Here is a 27,546-nt window from a genome sequence, read left to right as displayed (position 1 = left end):
TATACACCAATCGATCAGACATTTTATGCTGATTAAGAAAAAGGTCAGAACCATGGTCTGAAAATTTTTCTATCTCGAGCTATGAAGTACTTTCGTTTTCAAAACTTAGAAAACGTAAGTACTTCATATCTCTTGATAACGAAATTTTCAGACCATGATTCTGACCTTTTTCTTAATCAGTATAAAATTTCTGATCGATTGGTATATAATATTCAGGGTTTTAAGCTCAAAAAATATTTTTCTTATCCTAGCAGAGCCTAAGAGCCCATGTGACGAAAGAAAATTTTGAATCCGCCATTATGGATTTCGAAATTCATGTAGAAAAAAAAATTTTCCTGAGTTTTATTATTTGAACAGTAGGCAAGACCCTCCGAAAATTTCAAGTAAATTAAGTAAGCCAATCAAATGTTAAAGCCACGCAAATCTGGAACCAAAAGTAGTCATTTCAAAAAATCGAAATCGAAAGTGCTTCATATCTCCAGATAACAAAATTTTCAGACCATGATTCTGACCTTTTTCTTAATCAGCATAAAATTTGTGATCGATTGGTATATAATATGTCTATGTTTAAAGTCAAAAAAAAATTTCTTTTCAAGCAAGAGGGCTAAAAAGGGTTGAAATCTAAAATCCGCCATTATGGAAATTTGAGCCTGATCCAAATAACGCCACACACGTTTTCTGACTCTTCAAGGACTATACTTTCATGATCAAAAGAAAAAATGACTATACGCTGATGCGCATACGGGACCTAACTCAGCCCCTAGAGTAGGTGTATTCTTTTGTTAAATAAGCGGAGCAAGCGATACCATTTTGAAGTTCTGGCCACACTACGATCAAATATTACCATTGCCTCCCATCCTTAAAATCTGGTTGTAAACGTGACCATGCTATTGAGCGCGAATGCAAGTGCGGGAAATTTTGAACCAAAGTTTTATTTATGAATCCACTAATTCGTGACTTTGATTTCATTCCCACTCGAAATTCAATGTTTAAAAATTGCTCTCCAAAATCATCCCATTGGACTTTTTAGCCTGGGAACAAGAATTTCTATCCCCATTGGGATTTCATTAGGAATTTTTATCTCCACTGGGAAAAAAAGTTCCACCGGAGCTGTGAGACAGGGGTGTACTTATATAGCTAAAATTTGGTAAAATCAAAGTCGTAATATTTGATATACTATACTACACTCTTTCTTTTATAAGCTTACGGGAAAATTGGGTCGAGGCTCAGTACTCTCGGGTGCCTGCCTAATAAACGTACATGTACGTTTATTTTTTTCGTGTCAAATTTCCCGCCGGTACGCACCTTATTAGGAACTGTACGTTTATTTATTTTGAGAAATTTCCCGCCTGTACGTTTATTCCCTCCTGTACGTTTATTTATTTTGACCCAATATCGCCCGATTCATACTGGAAAAAATTTGTTATTTTTTGTTTAAGTAAGACGTGTAGAAAGGCCGTTAATTACATTCGAACGTATTGTGGGAGATTTCGAATGTTACACGAGTAAATTCAAACGTTTTGCTATAAATTCGAGCGTTCGATTTGAACTCTACTTTTGAAAAATTGGTAGATTACGTTTATTTTAGCCTGTACGTTTATTTATTTTAGCTTTGATTTCTCGTCTGTACTTTTATTTCAGCCTGTACGTTTATTATTTTCAATTTTATTTCCCTCCTGTACGTTTATTTTGGTCTGTACGTTTATTAGGCACCCAAGAGTATGCTTAACAAAATCTCATTTTCAGCCTTAATTTATGCTTATGTTTAGACTTCGTTCAGGTGAGAACTGACACGTTTTAATCTTGTTTGCTGATATATTTTTTTATCTTTTATAGTGTGCACAATGAACAAAAACTTGATGTTACAATATATAAATTAAACCAAAAAATTTACAGTTAAAAATGAAATCAAAAAAAATTTACAATTTGACTGATTACAAAAAGAAGCGTATGGTCGTCATTTTTCGAAAAAAGTCTTATAGCGTGTGAAATAAAAGAATTCAAGATGGCCTTGTATTAAAAACCTCAAGTGCATGTATTTTACAGAACGAGATGGTCTTGTTCATCGTACAGAGCCGGATCTTCAACCGTGTTTGTTGTTGGTCCGCTCAAGCTTTCTTTCTTGCACTTCAACAGTTGCGTCAGATCCTGGAAACAAAAAGTTGAAAATAACAGAGCATTGAAACTCTCCTTAGATGATACGATCAAGCACATTGTTTGAAGTCATCTAGTGCTTATTTGTCATCATGCTTGAGTAGTCAAAATCATGTAGACCTTTTCAAAAACCACATAGGCTTTTACGAAACTCATTTTATTTTGTCCATCCGATATACCTTAGTCCTACCAATTTGTGTGCCTTTTTCGCGTACCCCTTTATAATTGGTATTCGCGAACATATTAATTTTAAGGATAATTGGATGGACAAATTGCAATGAGTTTAAAGATCACTACCAAAAAAGCAGCTATATTATTTGTAGAATGTAAGGAATGTTTCGCTAGATTTGTGCTTTGTTTTGTTAGATTCATGATCTTTATGAAATAAAGTTTACATCAATCTAAAGATTAGATATCACTTACAGTCCACATTTTCATTTGGCGCATATTGGGAGCATGATTTTCTCGGAGATATTTCTGCTTCTCACGTAATTGCTGAAACAAAACAATAATGAATAAGCACTGTCGCTGGTCTTATAACAGCAAAATACACCAAAACCATTTCAACATTTTTAGCTGAGTAAAAAGAGGGAAAGAACATTTATACCATTTAAAGTTAGGTGTACAAGCTTTTTGAATATGAACAATTTCGTATAAAGGAAATCTCGAAAATGGCCACGGAAATTGAATTTAGACCAATAAATGAATAAAATGTTAAGAACATTTACGCCTGAAAATTCCTAAAAATAAGAACAGTCGAGTCTCAGCCAAAAATTACTCTTTTGAGTTAAGGATCGAAAGTTTGGAGAGTGAGAAAGAAAGAAGGAAGGAGAAGCAAACTGACCTTCCCCAATACTTCTTGTTCGTGAATCCTCTGTGAATATTTGTCCCTGGAGGAAAAGTTAAAGGATAAAAATAAAATCGCTGGAAGATACCAACGTGTTAAACAATTTGCTACTAAAAGCATATATCAAAAAAGCGGTTGTAGCTTTTATTAGGATTTTTAGCCATAATAAATATAGGTCAAAGAAGGTCAACGAAGGACAATGAAGGTCGATGAAATCAAACGACCATGCAAAGAAATCATTATTTTGAACGAAAAAAAAACAAAACTCTGTTTGGTCCAATAAAATCTAATTTAACAGCTACAAATAATTCTACCTGAGAGATTTCTTGGAACTATCAGTGTTGACATAAGATTTGATTTCTTCATCGATACGCTGTTGTTGGACCTCCAATACCTATAACAAACAAGGTAAAATTGATTGATTGATTGATTGATTGATTGATTCAAATCCCGAATACACACGAGTGTTTTTATTACCTCACTGAAGGAGCCAAGGAAAGTTTTGTAAATGAAGTTTGAAGACTTACAGCCCATTCCTCTATATCTTTTTTCAACCATTGCAGAGAATTTCGCATGGTCAAAGGCTCGTTCAGTCAGCCCTCCATTATTAAAAAGTCTCTGTAATGCGAGCCATAAAGGATGGTCTTCTCAGCCGTCAAAGCATTACCATAATAAGAATCATTTTCTAATTCGATACGAACAAAAATGTTTGCGAAGATCAAATTGGAAAAAGTCGACTGTATAGTGATTATTTCGATTTTCAGTTCGTGCTCTGAATGTCTCCTACCAATAAGAATGAAAGAATGAAAGAAAGAAAAGAGAGGATACCTCGATCATGGATTCCATGTAATGGTAACGACTTTCTTCCGCCAAAACCTCTTCCCGAAGTGCTTTTACTTCCTAAAGCGAAGAAAAAGAAAGTTTCAACAGGTAAATCCATTCTATAGAATAACTTAAAAGTAAAATAATTATGGCGAATTCGGCAAAACTTAAACAAAGCGTTTTTCGCAGGGACATTCGCTAAAAAAATAAAAAAAATGATCAAGTTCTTATACACGTGTATATATTTCAATTCAAAACGTCGAAAAATTTTTTTGCCGTTCCTTTTACCTGGTCAAGTTTGGACATGTTGCTTTCAAGGCCAGCAGCAGTTGTTTCATAAGTTCCTTTTCGTTCTTCGTACTCCACAGACAACTCCTAAGAAGTAAAGTTACTGCAGTTCGTCCTCAATAGAAATTTCATGTTCAACAGAAGCATTGATGAATTTGGCACTTGAATTTAGTACCAATATCTCTATTTCTAGCGAAAATATTTATCAAGACCTATAAGAATCCTTTCCGGTAATATACCCCTCAGCCTTTATGTCTAAGAATAGAAAAGAGGGAGAAAAGAAGGAGCTCAAAAATAGTTATCTATTGTGCTATCATGCGTGGCCAAAAAAGTAGTCACCATTATGCTGCTGATGCCACTCAAAATTCAAATATCATAACGGAATTGATCGTTTTCATGAAAATTGTGTCGATTATCCTTTGTACCAGTTTGTGATGATTTAACCGACAGAAAATTCGAGAGGAAGCAAGAAGAAATTCAGAGGGTTACCTGAGCTTGTTGACGTAACGGTCTCAATTCTTTGATGACAGGAGCTAATGAATTCTTCTTCTCTGATATACTGTTCGTTAATTGAACCACCTGCAAAACAAAAAACAATAGTCAATTATGTTTTAATTGTCTATATTTTGTCACGCGTTTCCAAAACAATTATTGTTTATAATTGCCACATTATCAGAGGAGATATCTATTGCGGCATTGGGACATTGGTAGCAATCACCAAATCTCCGTCAGCACTGTCAGCTCCCGTACCACTAAGTGATCCCCGGTGCAGTCCAGTGTACTCTTTTTATTTCACCGAATCTGAATAAAATCTAGTTTTGATTATTTTTTTTCTAATGTCATCTAATGTCATCTATTCTATATCCCTCAGACCCAAAACAGCGTTAGTTGTGCAAAACTCGTCCCCCAGAAGAAAAAAAAAGGACTATAAAGTCAGCATACCAATTGAGACATTTCTTCCAATGTTTTGCCTTTCTTCTCATCCAGTTCGCCTTTCATAGTTGAGACTTTCTCTAGTTCTTCTTGAGCGTCGTGAAAACCCGACACGCCATGTTTCGCTTCAAGATTCGACTGAAAATTAAATAGCTAACAGTTATTTATGAATGTAATCTGATGCTTCGTTTAACTGGAGAGGGGGTTTACTGGAAGTTGTTAACCTTAGCTCGGGATATTGGATAACACTGCAGATAAAAGCAACGCGCGGTGTTTGGAGAAAAGGCGTCAAAATGTCAGAATTGCTAGATTCGTTGAGTAATAATGTATTACTGTATTAATTGATATGAATCGCCAGATTCCGTACTGAGGAGCCCCATCGAACACGTGACCTTAGAGAGGGTAGCTTCTCTCCCTCCCTTGAGGTATCGGTTCGTTGCTTTAATACTGTTTCGAATAGAAAAGGATCCATTCAGAGAGTTAGAAGTACAGTGTGATATCACAGTGTGGAATATCTTAATAGACACGTTGAAGCTGTAAGTGTCGAACTTTTGAAACATTTTACCTGATTCAGCCAGTATTAAATTATAGAAAATGATAATAATTGGATGATGAAATAAAACATACAAGGAAAGCTTGCGAGTTGTCGTCACGTGACTTGAGAATTTCTTCAGAGCGGCTCAATACACCAACTTCTGCTTGCAAATCGGATATCTAAAGAAAAGAAATACTCATTCGGTCACAATTCTTTGTTGTTCTAGGACATAATAGCAGACTATTTGTAGACGAGATAACGAGCTAGTGTATAAAGAATAAATTCATGTCTGTTGAAGGAAATAACTAAATAGTACTATCAGAATAGATAAAAAAAGTTTACCTCCTGGCGTTTCTTTTTATAGATGTTGCTGATACCACGAAGTTTGTTCACGTATCGTTTGAACTAAACACGAAGACAGAAACGAAGGTAAGAAAATATGCTGCTGAAGAACTCTACACCTAGACTGCATCAAAGGACTTATAGCTTTTCAAGACTAGGAAAGCAAGGGGAAATTTTCGTAAAACCTCTTCAAAACCCCTGAAAGCCTAGAAAAAAGTAACGATACGAGAATAATTATTGATAAAGATTAACATTTAAGCTGGTGTATGAAGAAGTATTAAAACTGGACAATCATTGTCTATGATTAGACGTCTGAAAGCCGTCAACGGATCAAGCAAAGAATAAATGACACTCAGATGACATGCTACAGTACTTCATCTCCTTTCAACATTTGCACATCGTCTGAATCTTTCAACTTGTCTTTCCGCTCCTCAATCTCCCCTTCCGCATTGTGGTACTGTTAAAGAAAAGAAGCAAAAGCAATGTCATACCCAAGCATAATTGCGCTTCCCCACAATCTGAGAACGATAGAGACGCTCTATTCAGTGTTTCAGATATTTGTGTACAATATCCAAGACTGTTGAACGTGCTATCATGTAGGCATAATTGTAAAATTGATAGGCTAGACCAATAAAAAAATTAGAGGGTTCTAGAATTCTAGTAAACTGAAATAATTCAACTTTATTTTGAGTACAAAAATTGAGCCATTAATAGTTACCAGTAAATTTCAAATTATTATTGTAAAAATAGAAAAACTAGAATTCACCCTAGAAACAAGTGTTCCAAATTTTAGCCAAATCCGACCATTTTTGAGGTCTTCAGCGCTTCCAGCCTCGTTTTGATGAAAAACTGGTTCCCAGGTCCCAAAAATCAAAACTTTTAAAAAATGAAGAAAAGTAGAAAACAACCCACCTCATCCATAGCCTCTTGAAGGTCTTCAGCGGCTGATTTTTTCTTGTTTGCTATCACTGCTGCCTATGAGACATAAAAAAGTAAAAAAAACTGTAATAAAGAATCTTTCGCTGTGACATAGGCTGCATTTATTAGAACCTGAATTCATTAGACCTTCATAAACAACGAAAAGAATTGGAAAAAAGATTTTTTTTCATCGGGAAACGAAATTTTTGAATACCGGTTACAAGTGATAGAATGATAGCTAAACGTTTGGAAGGTACCTGTTGGCGAAAGACGGATAATTTGTCATCAATAGGATCGTTTCTCATCATTCGTTTCTCCACCAACTCGTTCACCTCTGATGATAACTCCTTGATCTAAAGTACACAAAAAAAGAAAATTGTTCAAAATAAAAAAATTCAGCTAGCTTGAACCAGTTGTATATCACTATCAGCTTACTTTCAGCTCGCAAGGGGACGGGTTTGATTTTTAGAGGAAGAGCGCCGCGAGTCAAAAGTCATCCGATGCGAAACAAGGGTAAAGGAATAATTATCATAGCAAATAATATGCTTTCATGGGCCATAATTCATTTTGAACTCTGAGGCCTCTCCCCTCACTCCTCTCTAGATTGTCACTATTATATAACAACTGCCGAACGAATAAGATACCTTTTCTCTAAGTAGACTTGTCCCCAGGCCCCGAAAATCAAAATCTCGAAAAAAACGAAAAAAACACCCTCAGGGATTCACCCAAGGAACAAGTGTGCAAAATTTTAGCAGAATTGGACAGTTTTTGAAGTCTCCAGCGTGCCCCAAAGTTTTTTGCCTCGTTTTGAGGCTAAAACTTGTGACCACACCCCTGAAAATCACAATTTCGAAAAAAAGAAGGAAAAAAACACCCATATATTCACTCAAGGAACAAGTATGCAAAATTTCAGCGGAATCCGACCATTTTTGAAGTCTCCAGCCTGCTCCAAAGTTTTGAGGTGACAGGAAGACATACAGATAGACAGACATTCTCAGATTTTAACTCAACTAAAGTTGAGAAAACAATTAAGGAGACAAGATCAGCAATAAGCAATGGAATAAACTTACACTTTGATTTAGAACTTCAAGTTCGTTTTGACCCATAGCAGGTTCATCTGAAACGCGTTGTAATGTATCTATGTACTGTTTCTTGTTCTCCAACTCCTATGGAAAGTAAGAATGTGAGTGCTCGTATAAAAGAAGTATCATCTTTTATCTAGGTTCATTTCAAATAATTTTTAAAGGGCATAAAGTCTGACATCTTGAATGGAGAAATGAACCGTTCAAGAAATTCGAACATTTGCCTACAAATGGGAGGGTAGGTGAGGGGCGGTGATTAGAGTAGGGTGAAGAGTAGGGCGCCAATGGTAAAACTTCAAGCCCATTCTTCTCCAACTTCCGTTCACTTGGGTGAAATTCTAGTACCGTAATTTTTCGATTCTTTTAGAGCAACATCCACAGAAAACTACAAAAGTCGTCATACTTTAGGTATTTTCTCGGTGGTGAGGTAGACATTGACTTGGTTCTCTTCTTCTAAGCGCTTGATCAAACCTAATATGAAGATAGAGACAGTTATAAACTTACTACACTTATATTTTCAGACAAAGATAAGCCAACCCCGGACTCGAATCTAAATAACTTTGGGGATGACATGACCCTTATTACCAATGTCTTTTTCATGTGGGTAATTAAACAGAAGCATTAATCTTTTTGCAGAACACATTAATATTTGAGCCATCATTGTATTCATTAAGCAAATCCTGTCATGTCAAGTGACAAATGGTATGGCTATATCACTATTATGTTAAAAATAGATTATTTTAGATCAATCAAATTTCTTTCTTAGAAGAGTAAAATAATAAAAGTTTCTTAGAATAGGCTTTTAACATTAGGTTAATAGCACTTTTTAGATTAATGTTTACTATTAAACACCATTAAAACAAAAAATACAGGCGTTATTCGACAACTCCGTTGATTTAAGGGGTGAAAAAATGATCAATTCTGGAATTTGTTGAATTCTCTAGCATGTAAGCATGCACCCTTGAATGCTTTCGTAACTGTATGAGGCAAAAGCACAGAGAAGTAAGAGCCATTCAATGAGATGGTTTCTCAGCCTGAGACAGTGGCTTACTGCCATTATTTTAAAAAATCAAGAAGTGTTTTTTTAAACAATTCTTCCGGTTTTTGGGATATACCAAAAACAGTGCACGAAAAGGTAGATGAAACGAAGTACTAAACATTGTCTTTGTTTGAGACAGCTAATTAGAGGTTTCCTTTTTTTAAAGGATTATCAGGGGGAATAATGAACGTACCATCAGGCGTGATTCCAATACTGGATGCTTTAAAGTCACGAATTTGCATTTGCATTCGATTGATTTTCTGCTCAGCATGGCTTAACTAAAAAAATAGATTTTGTTTAAATATTACTTAAAAAATGCATTTCTGTTTCGAGATTCGCGATTAATATTGATTTGAAAAACCCTCTTTTGTAGGGAAATCAGACAAATCATATTTAAGCAAAAAATGAGAAATTCCCTTTTTCGTTCGAGAAATTACAAGATTACAAATTGAACCGGTCTGGGCAAGTCCTGTCAAGTTGTTAGGGAGTCAACCACAGATGTAATCACTGTCAGTTTCTAGATGGGTTTTAACATTGGGAAGTTTTAAGCTGAACAGGAAGAAGAGTACTGATTGAGTTTAGGGGATAGTTAAATGGGGATGTGGCTGACATTTTTCGTAAACAGGGAAAAAACTTTTAAGGAAATGAAACTCCGTTTAGAACCCAAGGCTTTGCTAAAATAAACTTACATGAAAAAATAAATTCTCCCGGCAAAATTTATATTTTGTTCTCCCAATTTCCGATCTAAATATTTCCAGATAATACACAGAAAGAATTTCATTGAGAATTCGATTCTGATGCATCATCAGCATCCAGTATGATAAAAAGTCGGGGGAAGTAATGATCACAAACAAACATTGTACAAAAAGACCTGTCAAAAGTGACATCTCAACTCAAGTTGTATAGCTGAATCAATGCTATATAGTAATAGTTTATCATACTATGGACCATTCTTTCTTTCTTAGAAGCGTGGAATATTGACAAATGAGACACAAAAATGAGTTCCTTAGAAAAAAATTCAGCCAAGGAACCGTTGGTCACGTTGTAAATATGCTTTGTAAATATGCTTAACTTTAATGAACCGGATGGATTAGAAAAAGCAATGGTTTGATTTGAATCACATTTTCGTAGAATGAATTCTTTATTGACGTCGTCTGCGCTTTATAGAGCTTGGTTTTTGTGCAAGTTTCTAATTGTACTTTAATGTACCTACTTGACAACGTATTTACAGGCCTGTCTATTTTTCTTTGTGATGGAATTGAAATTTCGTAATTTAATTAGCGGAGCAATCAAGTAGCAATTATCGGGAGCTCACCCTCGTACTTAATAATAAATTAACATGAGACTTACGGAAGTTTTTTGTGCGTGCTGTTGGTCAGCTAAGTTACTTTCTCTTTCTCTCTCTTGTCTCAACTGTTTGGCTGCATACAACAAATTGTCTTTGTTGGCCACTGGATCAACCTGAAAAAGATTAGATTGTGTTAATGATGCATTTATGAGCCCTTACGGCAGACCTTATGTGATTTGTTGGGTAATCACCGGAAAGATATGGGTCAGAAATATGAAATGCAAAATTCGACGATGGCTCAACTGTAGAAGTCCCCAAATGTACTAATAGTGAAAATCAAAGTAAAAAGTATGCCAAAAATTCAATCGGGCAGGGAATTAAAAACTAAATTCTTTCCAGGTGCTGCCGGGTGTGTAGAGATAGTAAAGTAGTCAAACTTCTGAAGAAAATTTCGATTACACAACTTGTTTTTCGATTTATGAACAAAATCCAATTAACAAAAACCTTGAAAAGTTCTGGGTATTCCAGAATCAACACAAAATAATAGAAACAACAACACTGCGGTGAGGATTGACACTTGACAAGACTATTTACTAGGTAAATAGCTTGAAACACTATTTACTTTCGAATCATTAGAAGGTACAGTCCAAATAAGTTTTGTAAAGTTTTCCTTATTGCCTAGAAACGGTTACACTATTGATTAAAAATAGAATACTAGTATAGGTCAAATGGTATACAATTCTTGGGATTCCCCGAAATTGAAAGTTCTCCTTCCCCTAAAAAGTCAAGTTTTCTCTAAAGCTCTTTTCACATGTACGTAAAATCATACTTAAGGCCTTACAAAAGATCGCGCGCAAGCTTGCTTTTTGGGAATTTCCCCGACTTTGATTAAGAGGGTCTTAAAACTTTTTTCACATGTACGTAAAATTTTAATTAAGACCTTGAAGGGTGGGGAATTTCCCTAAGCTTACGTAGTTTTTTAAGGCCTTATGTAGAGTTTGCTTACGTTCAAAAAGTCACGCAAGACCTTCTTAATCAACAAAAACTCAACATAATATCGGGGAAATTCCCAAAAGACAGCTTTACGAACGATTTTCCGTAAGGTCTAAAGTAAAATTTTACGTGCATGTAAAAAAAGCTTAAGTAACTTTGTCTTTCGTTCAAAACTTTTTGAACGGAAGCATTCGACTTTAATTAAATTTTTAAAACCCCTTAAATTCGAGATTTAAAGCCTTTATAATGAGCCAATACCGAAAAAAGCTGGAAAAAGACAACGGACGGACGGATATGGGTTAATTTAAAGGACCTCATCAGGGAGGTCTAAAAATATCATTCAAAGGCAGGGCGGTTTGAAAACAATAGTGGTTACTATGTATATGTATAGGAAGAAAGTGCAGTTTTCCCGCCCCTCAAGAAATATATAATATCTTCAGATTACTTTAGTTAAACTTGACGAGTATTCGGTTAAGTACTTTCTGTTACTCACAAAAAGTTAAATGCCAAAACAATTGCTGAAAAAGATAATTAAATTAATCAAAAGGAAAATGTACTTTGGTGATTTCCGAGAAAATCTCATTTTGTCCCTCATCTTTGAAAATTCCCGTCCTTAATCTATGTAAACAAGATTATGAAGACCAATTTTCAAGTGACATCCATTGGTAACGAAGAGACGTGCTGGAGTTTTTTACAAGTAATTCAGTAATTGGTCATAGAGATGAGTTAGAGTAAATAGAGATGACGCGTTCTTTAGAAAAGTAACTGTAAATTGTAAATTGTTTTGTTAACGACCAGCAAAATGAAATAAGAGCTTGCAAAAAATCCATCATACCCCATAATGAAGGGGGAGTTTTCCAACTTTAAAATGATAGTAGTACTTCTACAAGGGAAAGTGATTTGTAAATGTTTATTTAAAGCCATAATGACCATTAAAAGTCCTCTGGGAATTTTAAAAAAGACACGCTGATAATAGTATAAATACACTCTCAATAGAAAAAGAAACTTCATTAATGAAACAAACCAGAAGAGGAAGATAGAAACTAAAAGACAAGGAATTTAAACGCGAAGCCTTTTTCTCATAAGAAAAATGCCGTTTCAAGAGATAGAAGAAGAAATGTTTGACATCGAGCGCCCTGAAGATATGCCGACACCACCTAAAGTCGTCAAATCAAGAAGTAATGTCGGTAAAGAAGTACAGTCCAATCGGCCACCAGTTTCGTGCTGTGAAGAAGAGGACAGAGATGAAGTTGATCGACCAGCCATGTGTTCATGGGTTCAAAAAGCGAGTGTTGGCAAACAACAAGATGAAGGTAACTTTTTTATCGTTTTTTGATGATGTCATTCTGTGTGAACATTTGCTTGACTGCATCGCTCGCCAAGTAATTCATCGAAAAATTTTGCGTCAAATTTAAGAGAATATACCTTATATGCATACAACAAACAACGGATATCGACATCATTTCAAAGATATCCTTCCTGACATACCCTTTTTTATTCCATCTAACTTGCCAGTAAGAATACCGAATACCAAATCGCATCAAAGTGGCTTAAAATTTTATAACAAATTTCTTTGATAATTTCATTCTAGATTCAAAAAATCCATCAGTCCAACCAAAACAAGACGAAATTGAAGACGAAGAGATGCCATGGACGACTGGGCAACACGCAGAACCTCTAAAGAAACCAGTTCTCTCTGACGTCGTCACTGTTGAAGAAATCACGGCAATGCAGCACGATGACGTCGTCACTGTTGAAGAAATCACGGCAATGCAGCACGATGTTATTGAATCTCCGCCAGCCAATGCTACTGACGGTATCCGATGGACTAACGCCCTCCACCAAGTTCAATCTCCACCTAAGTCAGTTGAACCAGTATGGGGGAAAGAATACTTGAAGTATTCGATACCAACCAAAGATGGCTTTGAGATGAGTCACCGAACAATTTACCCTCAAGCACTACCTAAAGGTTCTAAGCAAAAGAACTGCGAAGAAAAGCTTGACTCAGACTATTTCTATAAAATGGATACTTTCCCAAGAGGTAGAATAACCATTATTAACGTCAAGGAATTCAAGAGAACAAGCTCCTTATCGGACCGCTCAGGGACAGACAAAGACAGAGATGGTTTGATCGACACGTTCCTACAATGTGGCTTCATTGTTGATGTCTTTCAAAATCCATCAAAAGCAGAAATCCTGAAAGCCCTCCAATCAGCAGCCAATGAAGATTATTCCAACATGTCATGTTGCGCATGCGCTATTTTGAGTCATGGTCAAGAAGGCATTATCTATGGTAACGATGATGGAATCAAGATCAGCGATATCACCAAAATGTTTCAAACACGCGGATTGGCTGGTAAGCCGAAATTCTTCATTTTTCAAGCTTGCCTAGGTTACAAATACATGGATCCCATTGATGCTGTTGATGCTGTTGATGGACCTGGTGTTCACCGAGAAGAAGAGAAAGCATTGACGCTTCCATCCGAAGCTGACTTCTTATACGCTTATTCGACTGTTCCTGGTTATTTTTCATGGCGAAATTCACACAAAGGATCATGGTTCGTGGAATCTTTGGTGAATGTTTTCAATCAACAAGCGCACAAGATGGATGTCAGTAGAATGTTGGTCAGAGCAAATGGTGGAGTCTCAGAACGTAAATCAAAGACAGACAGTGCTTACACAGACAACAAACGACAAGTGGCCTCAACTGTCAGTCAACTGAGGAAAGAATTGTTTTTGTTCCCACCCTATGGACCTTTGAAAGATCGTAAAATAAAATTTCATTAATTGTTACAGTAGACTCTAGCTTATTTGAATTCCATTATCTTAATATTTCTATTATTCGAGCTAATTCACAGTCCCTGTCAAGGAGAGAATAAAAGCTAAGATCTCATTTTTGAAATATTGAAATAGATTGGAAGAACTGTGTTTGTACATATATAATAAGGTCCTTTTTTCTTTGTTAAAGTGTACATTGTATGACATTGTATTTTCTTGATCATTTTGTATAGAACTATCACTATCAGATTTGATTAAAACTGTGTAAAAGAAATTATGGAAATATTTTGTAAAATAAATTTTACTTTTATAAGAAACAATAGAATTTCAATGATAATTATTTTGTACATAGTAAATTGATTGAAAGATTGAATATAATATAATCCAACAATTCTCAGTTATCAGAATAGTCTTTCAAAAATAATCTTGCAAACTAGCAAAGCACTCTTCGCATTAGAGTATTACTGCAACGCTCTTAACCCATCAAGTGCCACTGACATCATATGAAATCGCCCAATATTTTCGGTTCTTACAGGCCATATAGTCGAGATTGGTATTTTCTTTTTCTTAGCTGGACTCCCCAGCACATTTGACATCCAAAAATATTTGAAAAATCCTTACAAAGGACAAGGAAAAGCAATAAAACTTTCACCTACCCTTTTCTTGACACGATCGATTCGTTTCCTGAGTTGTTTCTGTTCTTCTTCCATTGATAAAATATCCTTAAAGATTATTAGAGACATTGTTCAATATTGGTCAACCCTAGATATAAGTACAGCCAATTTCTTGAGTATTTGGATACTAGAAATTGGACTTCTGCTAACTTGTACTGACAACCCCTTAGAAAAATATTTGGATTAAAAATACGGCTACGGTATGTATTATATGGTCGTTATTTTTCTTACAGGTACAGTAAACTTCTGGAGGCGCTTGAAAATTACTCATAACCATAGGAAAAAGTAAGTTTTATAAAAAGAAATCTGTTTCACCCTGGAATGTCGAAAATTGATTTTTTCTAATACAGCCATTTCAACACAATCAAGCAACCTTGTTGTTGTTCCTAGTCCTTCCTAAAATGTGCGTTCCTTACAAAAGCGAGCTTATTCTGTCAGATTGCTTGTTCTCACCTATCCCTTTAAAGTTTCAGTGTTGCTGGCAGAAAGCAATCATGATCTGATATAAAAGGAGTTCAAAGGAGGCTCTTTACTGACAAAGCAGAATAAACAAAAGAATTTCTCAAAATTAGTACTTTTTAGCAATTAAAGGGAAAAATTTGTTCTTTCTTTTGATTAGAAATGCTGTGTAAGCAAGTGGTATCTCTCCCTTTAATTGTATCCTATTTTGAAAATTAAATCCATCAGGCGATAGTATCTGACGGAAGACTAAATTATTCTTTAATCTTATCGCACCTTAAGTTTTTGCTCTCTAATTATCTAATAATTGCTAAACAATTATAATATACACAATTGTTTAGGGGATTAACAATTATCTTCGGTTATCGATTCAAAGAAAAAATGTAATTAGGAGATAGATAGAAAAAGATTTTTAATAGACTAAGTTAAAAGTCACGCTTGTGACAAGCATCCCCCCCCCGCAAAAGCGAACGTACACAGATCGACTTGACCCCCTCCCCCCGTTCGTTTTCGTTCGCTTTTTTACTGACCCTCTCCCCCCCTCGGCGACGAACGTACTTTTTGAATGGCCCCTACTAAGCCCGTCATCTCACTTTTTTTATTTCGGCAGCAGACATGCCTGACCCTTTGATCTGCTCTGATTCTTTGTGTACTTCCTTGAAATCTTCGATTAAATTCAAATACTGAAATAAATTAAAAATGAATATTTTATACTATATAACAGAGAAAAATCAATTTTAAATCACAAATAAAATAAATCTGTTTGGATGATTGAATGTTTTTGGCCAATAGATCCACTAAAATAAAGCTTACCAGTTGATGATTTTCAGATACTTCATTGTCAATCAATACTTCACCAGGGATGTCCAGCTTAACCAGAAAACGTGCTAAATATGCCCTTTGTTTCAATTCAGCACCTTGCTCTAATAACCACTGTAAAATTGGGTATATCACTGGCTTATCACCTTGAACAATTCCCTGTCGAAAAGCACTCCTAAAAGTAAAATAATGTCATGTTGACTATATCGTTGCATAAAAATAAAAAAGTTTTAAGTCCATTTTTGTTGTTTTGAGAAAATCAACTTAAAATTATTTCTCCTTAAGTTCTGAAAAACATATATTAAAACAAATATTTTGTGTTAAAAAAGACTTTAGTTTAGTCCAAAATTGTTTTCACTCTGGACCTTTTTGCCCTAAACTGGTGTGACAAGGCTTTTTTACCCTGAAAATAAAGTGAAAAGTAAAATTCTATTTTTCTAAAAGCTTAAAGTTAGGCCACCCTAGATTGTTTTTTGATGGATTTAAGCCAAAAAACTGATAAAAAATGGGGTGTAAAGCATCGATATGGTCATAATTCAATTTTCCAAAAAATGGACTTAAAGCTTTTTTATTTTGATGCGATGATATATACCTTATTACACAAATATTACTAGGCAAGTATTCAACAGCCTTGAAATTTGCACAATCCGTTAACACAAAATTTTTTGATTTTTCAAGGAAACAATGGTTGGTTTTAATTAAGGGAGTTTTTATTGACACAAAATTTGGAGCATGATCACTGCCGATGAAAGGCCCATGATAAGTCTAACATAGAAATCTTAGTAAAAAATGAAATTATTACTCACACATTACCACCATCAGTTTTGGGTTTATATTTCATGACACGTAAAAATTGTAACATCCTCATTACTCTAGATTCTGGATCCTCGTCACGTACATCTGAAGCTTGCTGTAATGTAATTAAATTATAAACAAGCGATACTTTTATGGACCTACCTGGTTATGCATTTATCACATATATATGATTGATATCTACGTGAGTGTTACCATTAAACAATCATTCAGAGCACATATAGTGACGATCTATTAAAATTAGTCGTTTGTTTCTTATAAAAAAAACGTTTAGAAACCAAAATTTCATGCTCTTGAAATACTTTTTCATATTCAAGACTTTGTGAGCAAAAAAACATATATCTCATCAAAAAATTGAGTAATTTGGCTAAGAACATTGATGTATGTATCAAAAGAGCCAATCTCGAGAAAAGCTAATGCCTAAGTAATTAATAATGTGCTTACAAATAAATATCGAATTTGGCCAGTTTTTCTATTAAAACATGCCAAGCAACCAAAATTTCATGTGTAATTGAACTAAGAACATTGATGTATGCTTATTAATAGTGATTCTATAGATAAACATGCGTTTTTTGAGCCAACAAAATTTCTTTGAAAAAATCTGCTTGACCCATCTTTTACCTATGATGGTACCCTACTTTCAAGCAAAAAATCAGAAAAAGTTAATGATCCAATTTTTCACAAAGTCCAAAAAAACCCGTTTTTAGCGGTTTTTTGACCCAAATTTGCCCAAAAATATTTTTTTTCCAAAATTGGGCTCAGTCACATTCGAGGGTTTATAGTTACACATCTTTGTGCAAAAAATCAGAAAAAACTAATGAGCCAATCTCGAGAAAAGCTGGTAACGAACGCACTAACTAACTAACTAACTAACATGGGTTAATTCATAGGACCTCCACCGAGTTAGGTAAATGTAATTAAATTATAAAAATATATTATCTGTTCATGATATCACAATGTAACCAGGGTTGCAGTTTCCATCTCAAATTGTGATTCTTTTTTTTCAGATTATCTCAACCTGTCTCAACCAAAATATATATTGAGAATGGTGTTTATTTTTCACTCTGGATAAAATAAAAAGAATATGAAATATATTGCAAATTTTAAAATCTCAAACTACCTGTGGATTGATATTTGTCATAACATCGTTGAGGATTTGAAGCAGTTGAATGGGTTGCAATGAGTCGAAGCTGTAACAGAAGAAAAGAAAAACATTTACATCTTTAAACATGATTAAATGATTTTTTTTCGCTTTAAAGTACTTACATTGGCTGGTTTATATAAACCATTTGAAATTTGGAATTTTGGTACCCTGTTGCGGAAAGGACATGTACAAGTTTGAGTAGAATCGCCCATTTATAACATAAGAACAACCACATAATAATCAATATTTAAATTCGAATGGTAACAAAGTGAATACATTAAAAAGATTGATGATTATCCAATACATTACAAGGAAACTGAACTGACAAAAGTCCTTTGAATTCCCAGCAAACTTACCTGATCAAATTAAGATTCTTGTTATAAGGAACATCATTGAGCCCATCCACTATGTACTTCAGTTGTTCACTCATGACTTATATTTAGTTTATTCCTGAAAGCTAAAAAAATACAAAGCTAACAAAGGGAACTGGAAAAACTGATATTTCTGATAGAAAATTCCTTTGCCATAAATAAACCACCCCAACATGGACCACAGATACAAACTAAAGGTTGAAAGTTACAGTGCAGAATAAGACCAGATATGTGTTTCACTAGTGTAACCATATATGTGAAGAAGCCACAACGCAGACAACTGTTTGACTGTGGGATGGCTCCCTTTGCTTAACACTGCTTAACAAACAGAAGGTCTATATGTTGTTAATCAAAGTTTAGATTAGTTTGTAAATCTGGTGGGGAGTTAGATCTGGAGTGCAGAATATTAGATCCAAGAATATTATCAAATTGAGTATATATGGTGAAGATCAGAGATCTTAACTCAAGGAGAGCAAATGTTGAAACTACTAAATAACTTATGTTAACATAAAGATGAAACATAAAAAGGGACCAATATATATTTATAATTATACGTTTTTTTCTATTTTTTGGAATTTTTCTAAATAAATAAATCAAACTAATCAAACATTCTGTCAAGAAATGAGAATTTTATGAGAAAAAGAACCAACAAACCAATAGACACAAAGTAAAAGACATAAAAGACTTAGGACCTTAGGATCTCCGGATTTAAAAGCTCATATTTGCTCGAATGACGCTTGGAATATAGCCTAGAAGCCACCAAACCCCTCTAAAATCGAAATATTCAATGGAAGAAAGTGGAAGTGCTAAAATAGCAATTCTTGCCCGAACTATAAATTCTGAAAAACGTTAAAATACACTAAAATCTCAATATATTTCGAGGGTGATTGTAGCTTTACAATAGTGCCGCGGATCATCAATGGATATTATTCAATCATCATTATCCCTTTATTTTCATTCCTAGAACTTTTGTAAAAAAAAGGAAAAATAGAAAAGTTGTATTTTTTACTACTCTATTCACATACTAAATTTGAAAGATCTTTTATGTGGCGTTTTTTTGCAAACTTCAAAAATTTGATGTTTGTCCCGCCTTTGCGAGACTTTAGTTTTAAGTGCTTGCGTATCAGCATACACAGGAAAAAATTAATGATTCCCTAGCTTAGGGATTGTTCATTTTCAGATGTGGTTTTTTATTCGATCAAATCAGTCTAGAATTTTAAGTTCAGGAAAGTAAGGAAACTAGGGAAACCTATTTTGGAACCCATGCTGGAAGTGTATTACCAATGTGTTAGTGAAAACGGATTTCCACATTGTGGAAAACTAATATTTCTAACTTTCTAGTTGCCCATTCAGAATTGCATCAGGAAATTAAAATTCCTAAGTTTTTCTAAACTGATTATGGATGAGTCGGGAAAAGAGAGATCACAAGTTTATTTAAAATGATTACTTTCAATGGACTTGCGTCAAAAGGGCTCAGTGGATTGGTGAGACGGGTTTGAGGTCATTAAGTTGGCTCTCTAGTGCAGCTCCACTGTTGTGACAAAAGTGCCAGGATTCTCAAAGTTGCACAAGTACATGTCAGAACAAACGAGAGCTATTGAACCAATGCTCACAGAATGATCAAATGTGTCATGCCACGCGATTTCCAACACACAGAATACCTACGGGTGTTCATTTAACTACCTACCGGTTTACACTGGTGTTTTGCTTCTTCCAACCGGTGCTTCCACCGGTGCTAACTGGCTGAATTTTCGCGTCACTGACACCATAACAAACCATGGAACACCGGTGGAAGAAGCGAGCGCCACCGGTTTCAACACCGTAGCTGAAATTGTATAATTGTAATAAATTGCCGAATGAAAAATAATGAGAACCATCCTATAAAGAACTTGTTTAGGTATTTTAATAATAATCGCATCTGGTTTGGAAGTTTCAAACTCGTGCTGGTTCCTTCTTTAAAATTTTTCCTATCTGGAGTTAGCCTGGGCTTATCTGGAGTTGATCTTTAAAGTAAGTTTGTATTGGTTTTTCTGTTGACTGATGAAAGTTTATTAAAAGACAGTAATAGGAAACCCAGATCAGATGATTTTTACCTTTGTATGATTTGAGTTTGTTTTAAACCATAAAAATTTGGACAAAGCTATTTTTCCATACCAAACACAAATAGTTTCCTATCTAATTTAGAATCCTTTTTCCCACTTAATGTGGCTCTTTGATTATGGAGGGGTTAATAATTTATTTTTTGAGATTTGGATTTTTTACGAGTCGACTTTTCCTTTTGTGTTAGCTTGCATCTTTGAGATAGGTAGCAATACCTACGGTTAGGCCACCCTGACACCACATCCAGAAGGGCCCTTTATAGTATAGTACAGTTCCTTTAACGGGAAACATAACATGATTAGTAAAACACCAGCTGTTTGATTAAAAAAGTATTCTACGTTCCACTTTCTTAAAGATTTTATGTTTTTGCCTTGTAAAATAAGAAAATTTTTGATCTTGAAAGTCAGAATAGAGACTACACATGATTTGACTGAGATAAAAACAATGATGTTATAATTCTTTACTCAGTTTAAGGGGAAAAGTTTTAAATTATACAACTCTAAAACTAATGAATTTTACAAATTTTTGTACAATATGGCTTAATTTTCTCGTTCTTTCAGTCCAGTGAATCCAGTTTAGTAGATTGGCAGAAATGAAGAATCTAGGTCGGTTTTAGTCATTTTAGGTCGATAATGCCAAATGCCAACCTGAATTCACAGGGCTTCCTTTTTTTACTGTTAGGCTGGACTTTAAAAAAATTTTGAATTGCCTTCACCCTATTCAAAACCTGCCAACCCAAAAAATTTTATTATATTGCTGCTTTATAAAAGAAGAATCTTTTTGTTCCATTTGTTTTAAAAGTCCATCAGCGCTGGAAATCTTTAAAATCAATAAAATAAAAAAATTTTCCGACCGACTGTCCTCCAAAACTTAGGGTTGGGTGACGGCAAACCAACATTTTTTTAGTCCAGCTTTATTTTAACTTGAACACAAGTTTCGTGAAAAAAAGTAAAAATACTAAAACTCTTACAATAAATCCTATATTGTGATAACATATGTGAACAAATAAATTAGGTTAAAAAAATGAAGTTGCAATCATAAATCGATCAAGAATTGCTATATATATCCTTAAGTGTGATTTACACATGCCAATTTTGTTAGCTGACACAAAAATCGTTAGACCAAAACCTGTGAACAGTTTAAAAATGCTGACATCAATTTTTTGAAGACGTTACATTGAAGTTTGATACTGAAATTCATTCAAGATTGATTCTGAAAATGACGTTGATTTTTGTGTCAGCCGACAAAATCGGCTGAGGGTTGATCCATAAGAATTAATTGTATAAATTTATTGACAACGTCATTAATGATGATGACATGATTTTTGATAATTATTTTGTTTTAGATATTGCAAAAAGTCAATCTGATTGAATGAAGAAAACTAAGGTTACAATCATATGGTGTTGTGGGTTGATCCACGAGAATTTACTGTTAATAGCTGTATTGAATGTGAGTAAAATTCTGAATGATTTGAGTCACCATATAATTTAAGAGCTGACGTTTAGGATCTGGCGAAAAGTCAAACTGATTGAATGAAGAAAACATTAGGTTTAAAAAATAATTTTGAATTTTTTCGACAAAACCTTTACCGACCAACTGACTAACTCGTATTTTTATTGTACAATTTTGAAAAAATATTTTTCAAATCTGTGGTATTGTGTTAAATTCTCTGAATCCTTGCCACAATGAATTCAAAACATTGTCTTAAAAGTTCATATTTTGCTAAGTACCACCGCAAAATGCAGACAACGAAACCAAACCAAACTGAGTCACCATATGATTTAAGAGCTGGCGCTTTGACTTGGAATTTCCGGTGTTATTAATTTGATATTCTTCCTATGGGCATTCAATTTTATCCCAATTCTAGTTTCAATGGGTCCCAGGAACACAAAATCAGGGCGGAGTTTGAATTTTTCTCGAATGGAACAATAAATATTCCTCATTGTTGCCTCGTTTAGTTTCTTCATCCTGCTGGTGCCTTTGATGTTCCCGTATTTGAGTTCTTGCGGGCTGAATTTACTCTTCATCATTTTGATGGCGGATTTGGCAATTGCCTCTGTTTCTTCAGTTGAAACCTCCGACTTTGAATTGTTGATTGTCCCATTCCCCAAGAGTTCCTCCATGTAACCACCAGGCAAGAAAAGGTTTGGTCTGGTATCCTCAATTACTCTTTCAATATTTTCCAGTTCATTTTCGACCTCATCGTGATGAAGAACTGGCATTGGTGGTTGGCGGTTGGTAGTTTCTTTCAATATGGTCATTTTTGTGTTGATGTCCTTTGCCTGTTGCTCCATCACCCCACGCTTTCTAACCAACTCCAAAGAAAGTTCATCGATCTTCTCACGTAGGCTTTTTTTATCTTTGGTTTGTTGAAGAAAACGACCACCACTTCTTGAAGAAACAACATAATCTGTTGACTCCGGAGTGAACGACATGCGTGAGGAACTGCTTGGTGTGGTGTATTGTTGGCGTGGGGTTGAAGCGTTCGTTGAATAAACTGGAGTGTTGGCAGACAAAGGAACAACAAAACCAGGCAACAGAACATTGGAGGAACCGGACGACAGAACATTGGCGGAACCAGACCATGGAACATTGGAGGAGCCAGACGACGACGGAACACCGATTTTGCCAGACAACAACCGAGAGTTGATTTGTCCGCACGACGACGAAACAACGATTTCGCCGGATGATGCCGACGGAACAACGATTTTGCTGGATGACAACAACGGAACACCGATTTCGCCAGACAACGACAGAGAGTTGATTCTGCCGGACGACGACGAAACAACAATTTCGCCGGATGATGCCAACGGAACAACGATTTTGTCGGATGACGACGACGGAACAACGATTTTGTCGGATGACGACACCGGAACATAAAACCTGGGCCTGGAAAATAACTATTGATGTCAGTTTAGGAGGAGAGAACCCCCTGCTGGAAACCTTTAATACCCCCCTTGGAAAATCTGAAAAATGAACAAAAACCCCTTGGAAAATCAAGGCTCAGACCCCCTGGAAAAGTTTGTCAATACCCCTGTATGGTTTAAAAATGGAATAGCCCAATTCCCTTCCCGCCAAAAGAAGTTAGCAGAAGAATGTTTGCAATCGAAAAGTATATGCAATCGAAGCTAATCGAAACTATAGTAGCCATTCCAGGGTCAAATTGAAACTATTCTGGTGGCAATCAAACCTAGTTCATCTTGTTGAGCTTCAAAAAAGAAAAAAAATGAGGGGTCATACATCTCCTAATGATAAGCGGTTCCAGAGATATTGAGATTTTGGTTTTGCTAAAATAGCACCTTTTTAGACATTTGAGGTTGACAATTTAGCCCAGAAATGGCATAACCTGCGGCACCAAAATATGCTGCAAAAATTGAAAATTCAAGCTTTTGTATTGAGTCAAGATATTCCAGATAATCTTCATTTTGACTGCAGACTTTTATCAAATTCTTTTTGTAATGGCTTGCTAACACTTCAAGGAAGAAATGAAAAGACATTTTTTTGAAAAAGAAGACATTGCATTGCAAAAAACAATAAAAACGCTATAAAGCAGAAGTTAAAATTGCTGAACCTACCTATCTTTGTAATCAAAGCGCTGCGGAGGAAAAATTCCCCATGGCATGTAAATAACTGTTTTAGGCTAAAAAAGGGTCGCATTTTTCAGTGGTACCACTCTCTATAATTCTAGTCCTCATTTTCAGGCTGAAAATGCTTGCCAAAGTGTAAAAATTAAAAAATAATATCTTTAATGAAAGAATTAATTTCAGAGAGTAGCACCATTGGGTTTCTCAGGTATTTTCTGATACAAATGGAAAAGTTTCACTGTCTGAACATTTTTTCCTCCGCAGCGCTTTGAAATCAAAGATGAGTTGTGAAATTTTTTGTGTCCTGCAGATCTAATTTTTCTAAAAATGGCCTTAGTTGGAACGAATTTTTAGAAAAAAGTATAGAATATTACACCTGCATATTATATATGGTTGGAAAGCTAAAAGAAAGCTCTAAATTACTCAAAAATAATTAATTTTATAGCTCAACTACACAAAGAACAATTGCTTGTCAAAGTTGGACCTAAAAATGAAGATTTTCATGAGGCGACAATCACAAATATCTTCATTTCGCGTCCTTGTTGGGTCTAAAAAGTGAGTCGGTCGGTTGGTCGGTCGGTCGTAAAAATTTTCGGGTTTCCAATTTTCCCTCTAATTTTTGGAGTCCATTCTTGGAAAAAACTGCCAGCCAGCCAGCAGCCAAAACAACCGCGTGTAATGGGTGTTTTAAAATTATGACCTTTGAACACTGTGACCTCAGACCCCAAAATGGCGCATGTAATGATAAACAAAGTCAAAATGCTGCGAATGCGCTTGAAATCGCTCGCAAAAAATCGGCAATAATAAAATTTTTGAACGAAGGAAAGGTCATTGACAGAAAAAGTCCGACAAATTTACCGACTCACCGACTCAATTCTACTCAATTTTCGAGAGTCGGTCGGGTGACGCGAAACAAAGATATTTGTGATTGCCGCCTGAGCGTCAAATAAAAAACAAGCAAACCTGGCCTAACTATACCGTGAGATTGGGTAACTTGCATCAGTGGAGGCTAACATGCATAGCCCTCAAATGAAAGACCTGGCTGGTCATTAAAATACAAAGTTAAATCAAAACAAAAATGGTAGAGTAGAGCTGCGAGTGGAGCTGCGTAGTTGTTTTTTAATGACCAGCCAGGTCTTTCATTTGAGGGCTATGCATGTTAGCCTCCACTGATGCAAGTTACCCAATCTCACGGTAGCTTATGGCGCGCCAAAGCGGAAATAAATACTATCTCTCATTTCGTGACACTACCTTTCATTTCACGACACTATCTTTCACTTCGCGGCACTATCTTTCATTTCGCGACACTATCTTTCATTTCGCGACACTATCTTTTATTTCGCGACACTATCTTTATTAAAACGACACTATCTTTTTTAAAACGATACTATCTTTCCAAAAAAACATTATCTTAATTGAAACAATACTATCTTTTTTACGGGATACTATCTTTTTTATGGAAGCCAAGAAGTGCCATCGACAAAAAAATATTTAATTTCAGAAAAAAATAATTAATTTTAGAATAAAAGAATATTTAATTTTAGAAAAATAAATTTGAATTCAGAGAAAAATATTTGATTTTAGAAAAACGATTTAAATTTAGAAACAAATATTTAATTTAGAAAAATAAATTTAAATTGGGAAAAAATATTTAATTTTATTTAGTAAAAAAAAAATAAACTAAGAAAAATTATCAATTTAGAGAAAAAAATTTAATTTTACTTTAGAAAAAAAAATTAAAACCTTAAAACATACCTTATTAATTGGAACTACTTCTCGCGGGTTTTAATTTTAGCGCTTTTCGCGGTTTGTTATGTACATTAATTTTTGCTACCGAAATCTAACGCAACTGTTACCTACCTATTTATGATACTCTACTTTCAGTTAGGGAAACCATCCAGGATCCTGCCATTCTATAAGCCAGCAAAAACTAAATGCCACTTGTAAACTTAAGTTTCTTACTATTTTCCATCAAAAACAACCGAAACATTGCTACTTCCCAAAGATGGAGACCAAAACAAATTATCTTCCAAGATTATGGCGCCCTTTTGGATCTATTGTTATGGCCATCTAAAATGGTGGAAAGAGTTGCGGAAAGACAGGGGCGCCCGCTAGCTTCGAAGGTGGTAACGCCAAAACGCCCAATATGATCTTCCAACAAAAGGCGAGTTAGTTACCGCGCGAGTTACGTCATACACTCCACCGCAGCGCACAACGAACGGTATTTTAGTGAATATCAATAATTATAAGAATATCTAATGTGCTTAAATTCAGTAAACTTTGAGTGCTTATTGAAGATTAAGAAGATAAGAAGATAAAAAATGCGCTGGATAATTTTCATTGCAACTGTTTGGTCAATCATTGCTCAAAGTTTGAAAAAGGGCAAGGTCTCGATATAAGGCTACATTTAGGCGACCTATATTACATATGTTATATGTTACAGCTATATTACAAATGGCTCAAGTAGATAACAGGATAATATAGGTCGCCTATTTGTTCCTTGTTATATGCAGTCGTTCCCCGCCAATCAGTCGTCAATCTTATGCTTTTTCCCTTGTCCCTTTCGCCCTTCTTCCCTTTTCACCTTCGTCAATCCTATGCTTTTTCCCTTGTCTCTTTCTCCCTTCTTCCCTTTTTACTTTTTACCTTCGTCAATCCTATGCTTTTTCCCTTGTCTCTTTCTCCCTTCTTCCCTTTTCAACTTCGTTAATCCTTTGCTTTTTCCCTTGTCCCTTTCTCCCTTCTTCCCTTTTCAACTTCGTCAATCTTATGCTTTTTCCCTTGTCTCTTTCTCCCTTCTTCAGTTTTCAACTTCGTCAATCTTATGCTTTTTCCCTCGTCCCTTTCTCCCTTCTTCCCTTTTCAACTTCGTTAATCCTTTGCTTTTTCCCTTGTCCCTTTCTCCCTTCTTCCCTTTTCAACTTCGTCAATCTTATGCTTTTTCCCTTGTCCCTTTCTCCCTTCTTCCCTTTTCAACTTCGTCAATGTTATGCTTTTTCCCTTGTCCCTTTCTCCCTTCTTCCCTTTTCAACTTCGCCAATCTTATGCTTTTTCCCTTGTCCCTTTCTCCCTTCTTCCCTTTTCAACTTCGTCAATCTTATGCTTTTTCCCTTGTCCCTTTCTCCCTTCTTCCCTTTTTACTTTTTACCTTCGCCAATCTTATGCTTTTTCCCTTGTCTCTTTCTCCCTTCTTCCCTTTTTACTTTTTACCTTCGTCAATCCTATGCTTTTTCCCTTGTCTCTTTCTCCCTTCTTCCCTTTTCAACTTCGTTAATCCTTTGCTTTTTCCCTTGTCCCTTTCTCCCTTCTTCCCTTTTCAACTTCGTCAATCTTATGCTTTTTCCCTTGTCCCTTTCTCCCTTCTTCCCTTTTCAACATCGTTAATCTTATGCTTTTTCCCTTGTCCCTTTCTCCCTTCTTCCCTTTTCAACTTCGTCAATCCTATGCTTTTCCCCTTGTCCCTTTCTCCCTTCTTCCCTTTTCAGCTTCGTCAATCTTATGCTTTTTCCCTCGTCCCTTTCTCTCTTCTTCCCTTTTCACCATCGTCAATCTTATGCTTTTTC

At 35.3% G+C, this 27,546-nt stretch overlaps 2 protein-coding genes across 2 annotated transcripts; one reads left to right on the top strand and one right to left on the bottom strand.

Annotated features, from left to right (window-relative positions):
• Positions 1–1,800: 1,800 nt before the first annotated feature.
• Positions 1,801–18,416, bottom strand: LOC136811455 (intraflagellar transport protein 81 homolog). Its single transcript, XM_067068064.1, has 23 exons — positions 18,285–18,416; positions 17,905–17,974; positions 16,778–16,881; positions 15,966–16,146; positions 15,746–15,835; positions 14,676–14,741; positions 10,311–10,421; positions 9,154–9,238; positions 8,325–8,392; positions 7,910–8,005; positions 7,097–7,192; positions 6,834–6,896; positions 6,295–6,378; positions 5,922–5,984; positions 5,672–5,758; positions 5,054–5,182; positions 4,601–4,690; positions 4,112–4,198; positions 3,830–3,901; positions 3,316–3,395; positions 2,999–3,044; positions 2,578–2,649; positions 1,801–2,148 (listed from the first exon to the last, which is right to left on the bottom strand). The coding sequence occupies exons 1-23, from the start codon at positions 18,356–18,358 to the stop codon at positions 2,041–2,043; spliced, it is 2,022 nt and encodes a 673-aa protein (XP_066924165.1). The 5' UTR covers positions 18,359–18,416; the 3' UTR covers positions 1,801–2,040.
• Positions 12,208–14,212, top strand: LOC136811452 (caspase-3-like). The gene is made up of 2 exons (XM_067068060.1): positions 12,208–12,554; positions 12,833–14,212. The coding sequence occupies exons 1-2, from the start codon at positions 12,332–12,334 to the stop codon at positions 14,026–14,028; spliced, it is 1,419 nt and encodes a 472-aa protein (XP_066924161.1). The 5' UTR covers positions 12,208–12,331; the 3' UTR covers positions 14,029–14,212.
• Positions 18,417–27,546: the final 9,130 nt, after the last annotated feature.

This window comes from Clytia hemisphaerica, unplaced genomic scaffold, assembly GCF_902728285.1.
Source record: "Clytia hemisphaerica strain Z4C2 unplaced genomic scaffold, Clytia hemisphaerica genome assembly, whole genome shotgun sequence".
Lineage (NCBI taxonomy): Eukaryota > Metazoa > Cnidaria > Hydrozoa > Leptothecata > Clytiidae > Clytia > Clytia hemisphaerica.
Note: the sequence above shows the minus strand (reverse complement) of the source record. Positions and strands in the feature narration are given on the sequence as shown.

Excerpts from the sequence above, each read along its gene's own strand:
- LOC136811452 (XM_067068060.1), top strand. The coding sequence starts at position 12,332 with ATGCCGTTTCAAGAGATAGAAGAAGAAATGTTTGACATCGAGCGCCCT. Across the intron at positions 12,555-12,832 it reads TGGCAAACAACAAGATGAAG|ATTCAAAAAATCCATCAGTC; the intron begins GTAACTTTTTTA and ends ATTTCATTCTAG.
- LOC136811455 (XM_067068064.1), bottom strand. The coding sequence starts at position 18,358 with ATGAGTGAACAACTGAAGTACATAGTGGATGGGCTCAATGATGTTCCT. Across the intron at positions 7,193-7,909 it reads TTGAAGTTCTAAATCAAAGT|ATCAAGGAGTTATCATCAGA; the intron begins GTAAGTTTATTC and ends TGTGTACTTTAG. Across the intron at positions 6,897-7,096 it reads TATCCGTCTTTCGCCAACAG|GCAGCAGTGATAGCAAACAA; the intron begins GTACCTTCCAAA and ends TATGTCTCATAG.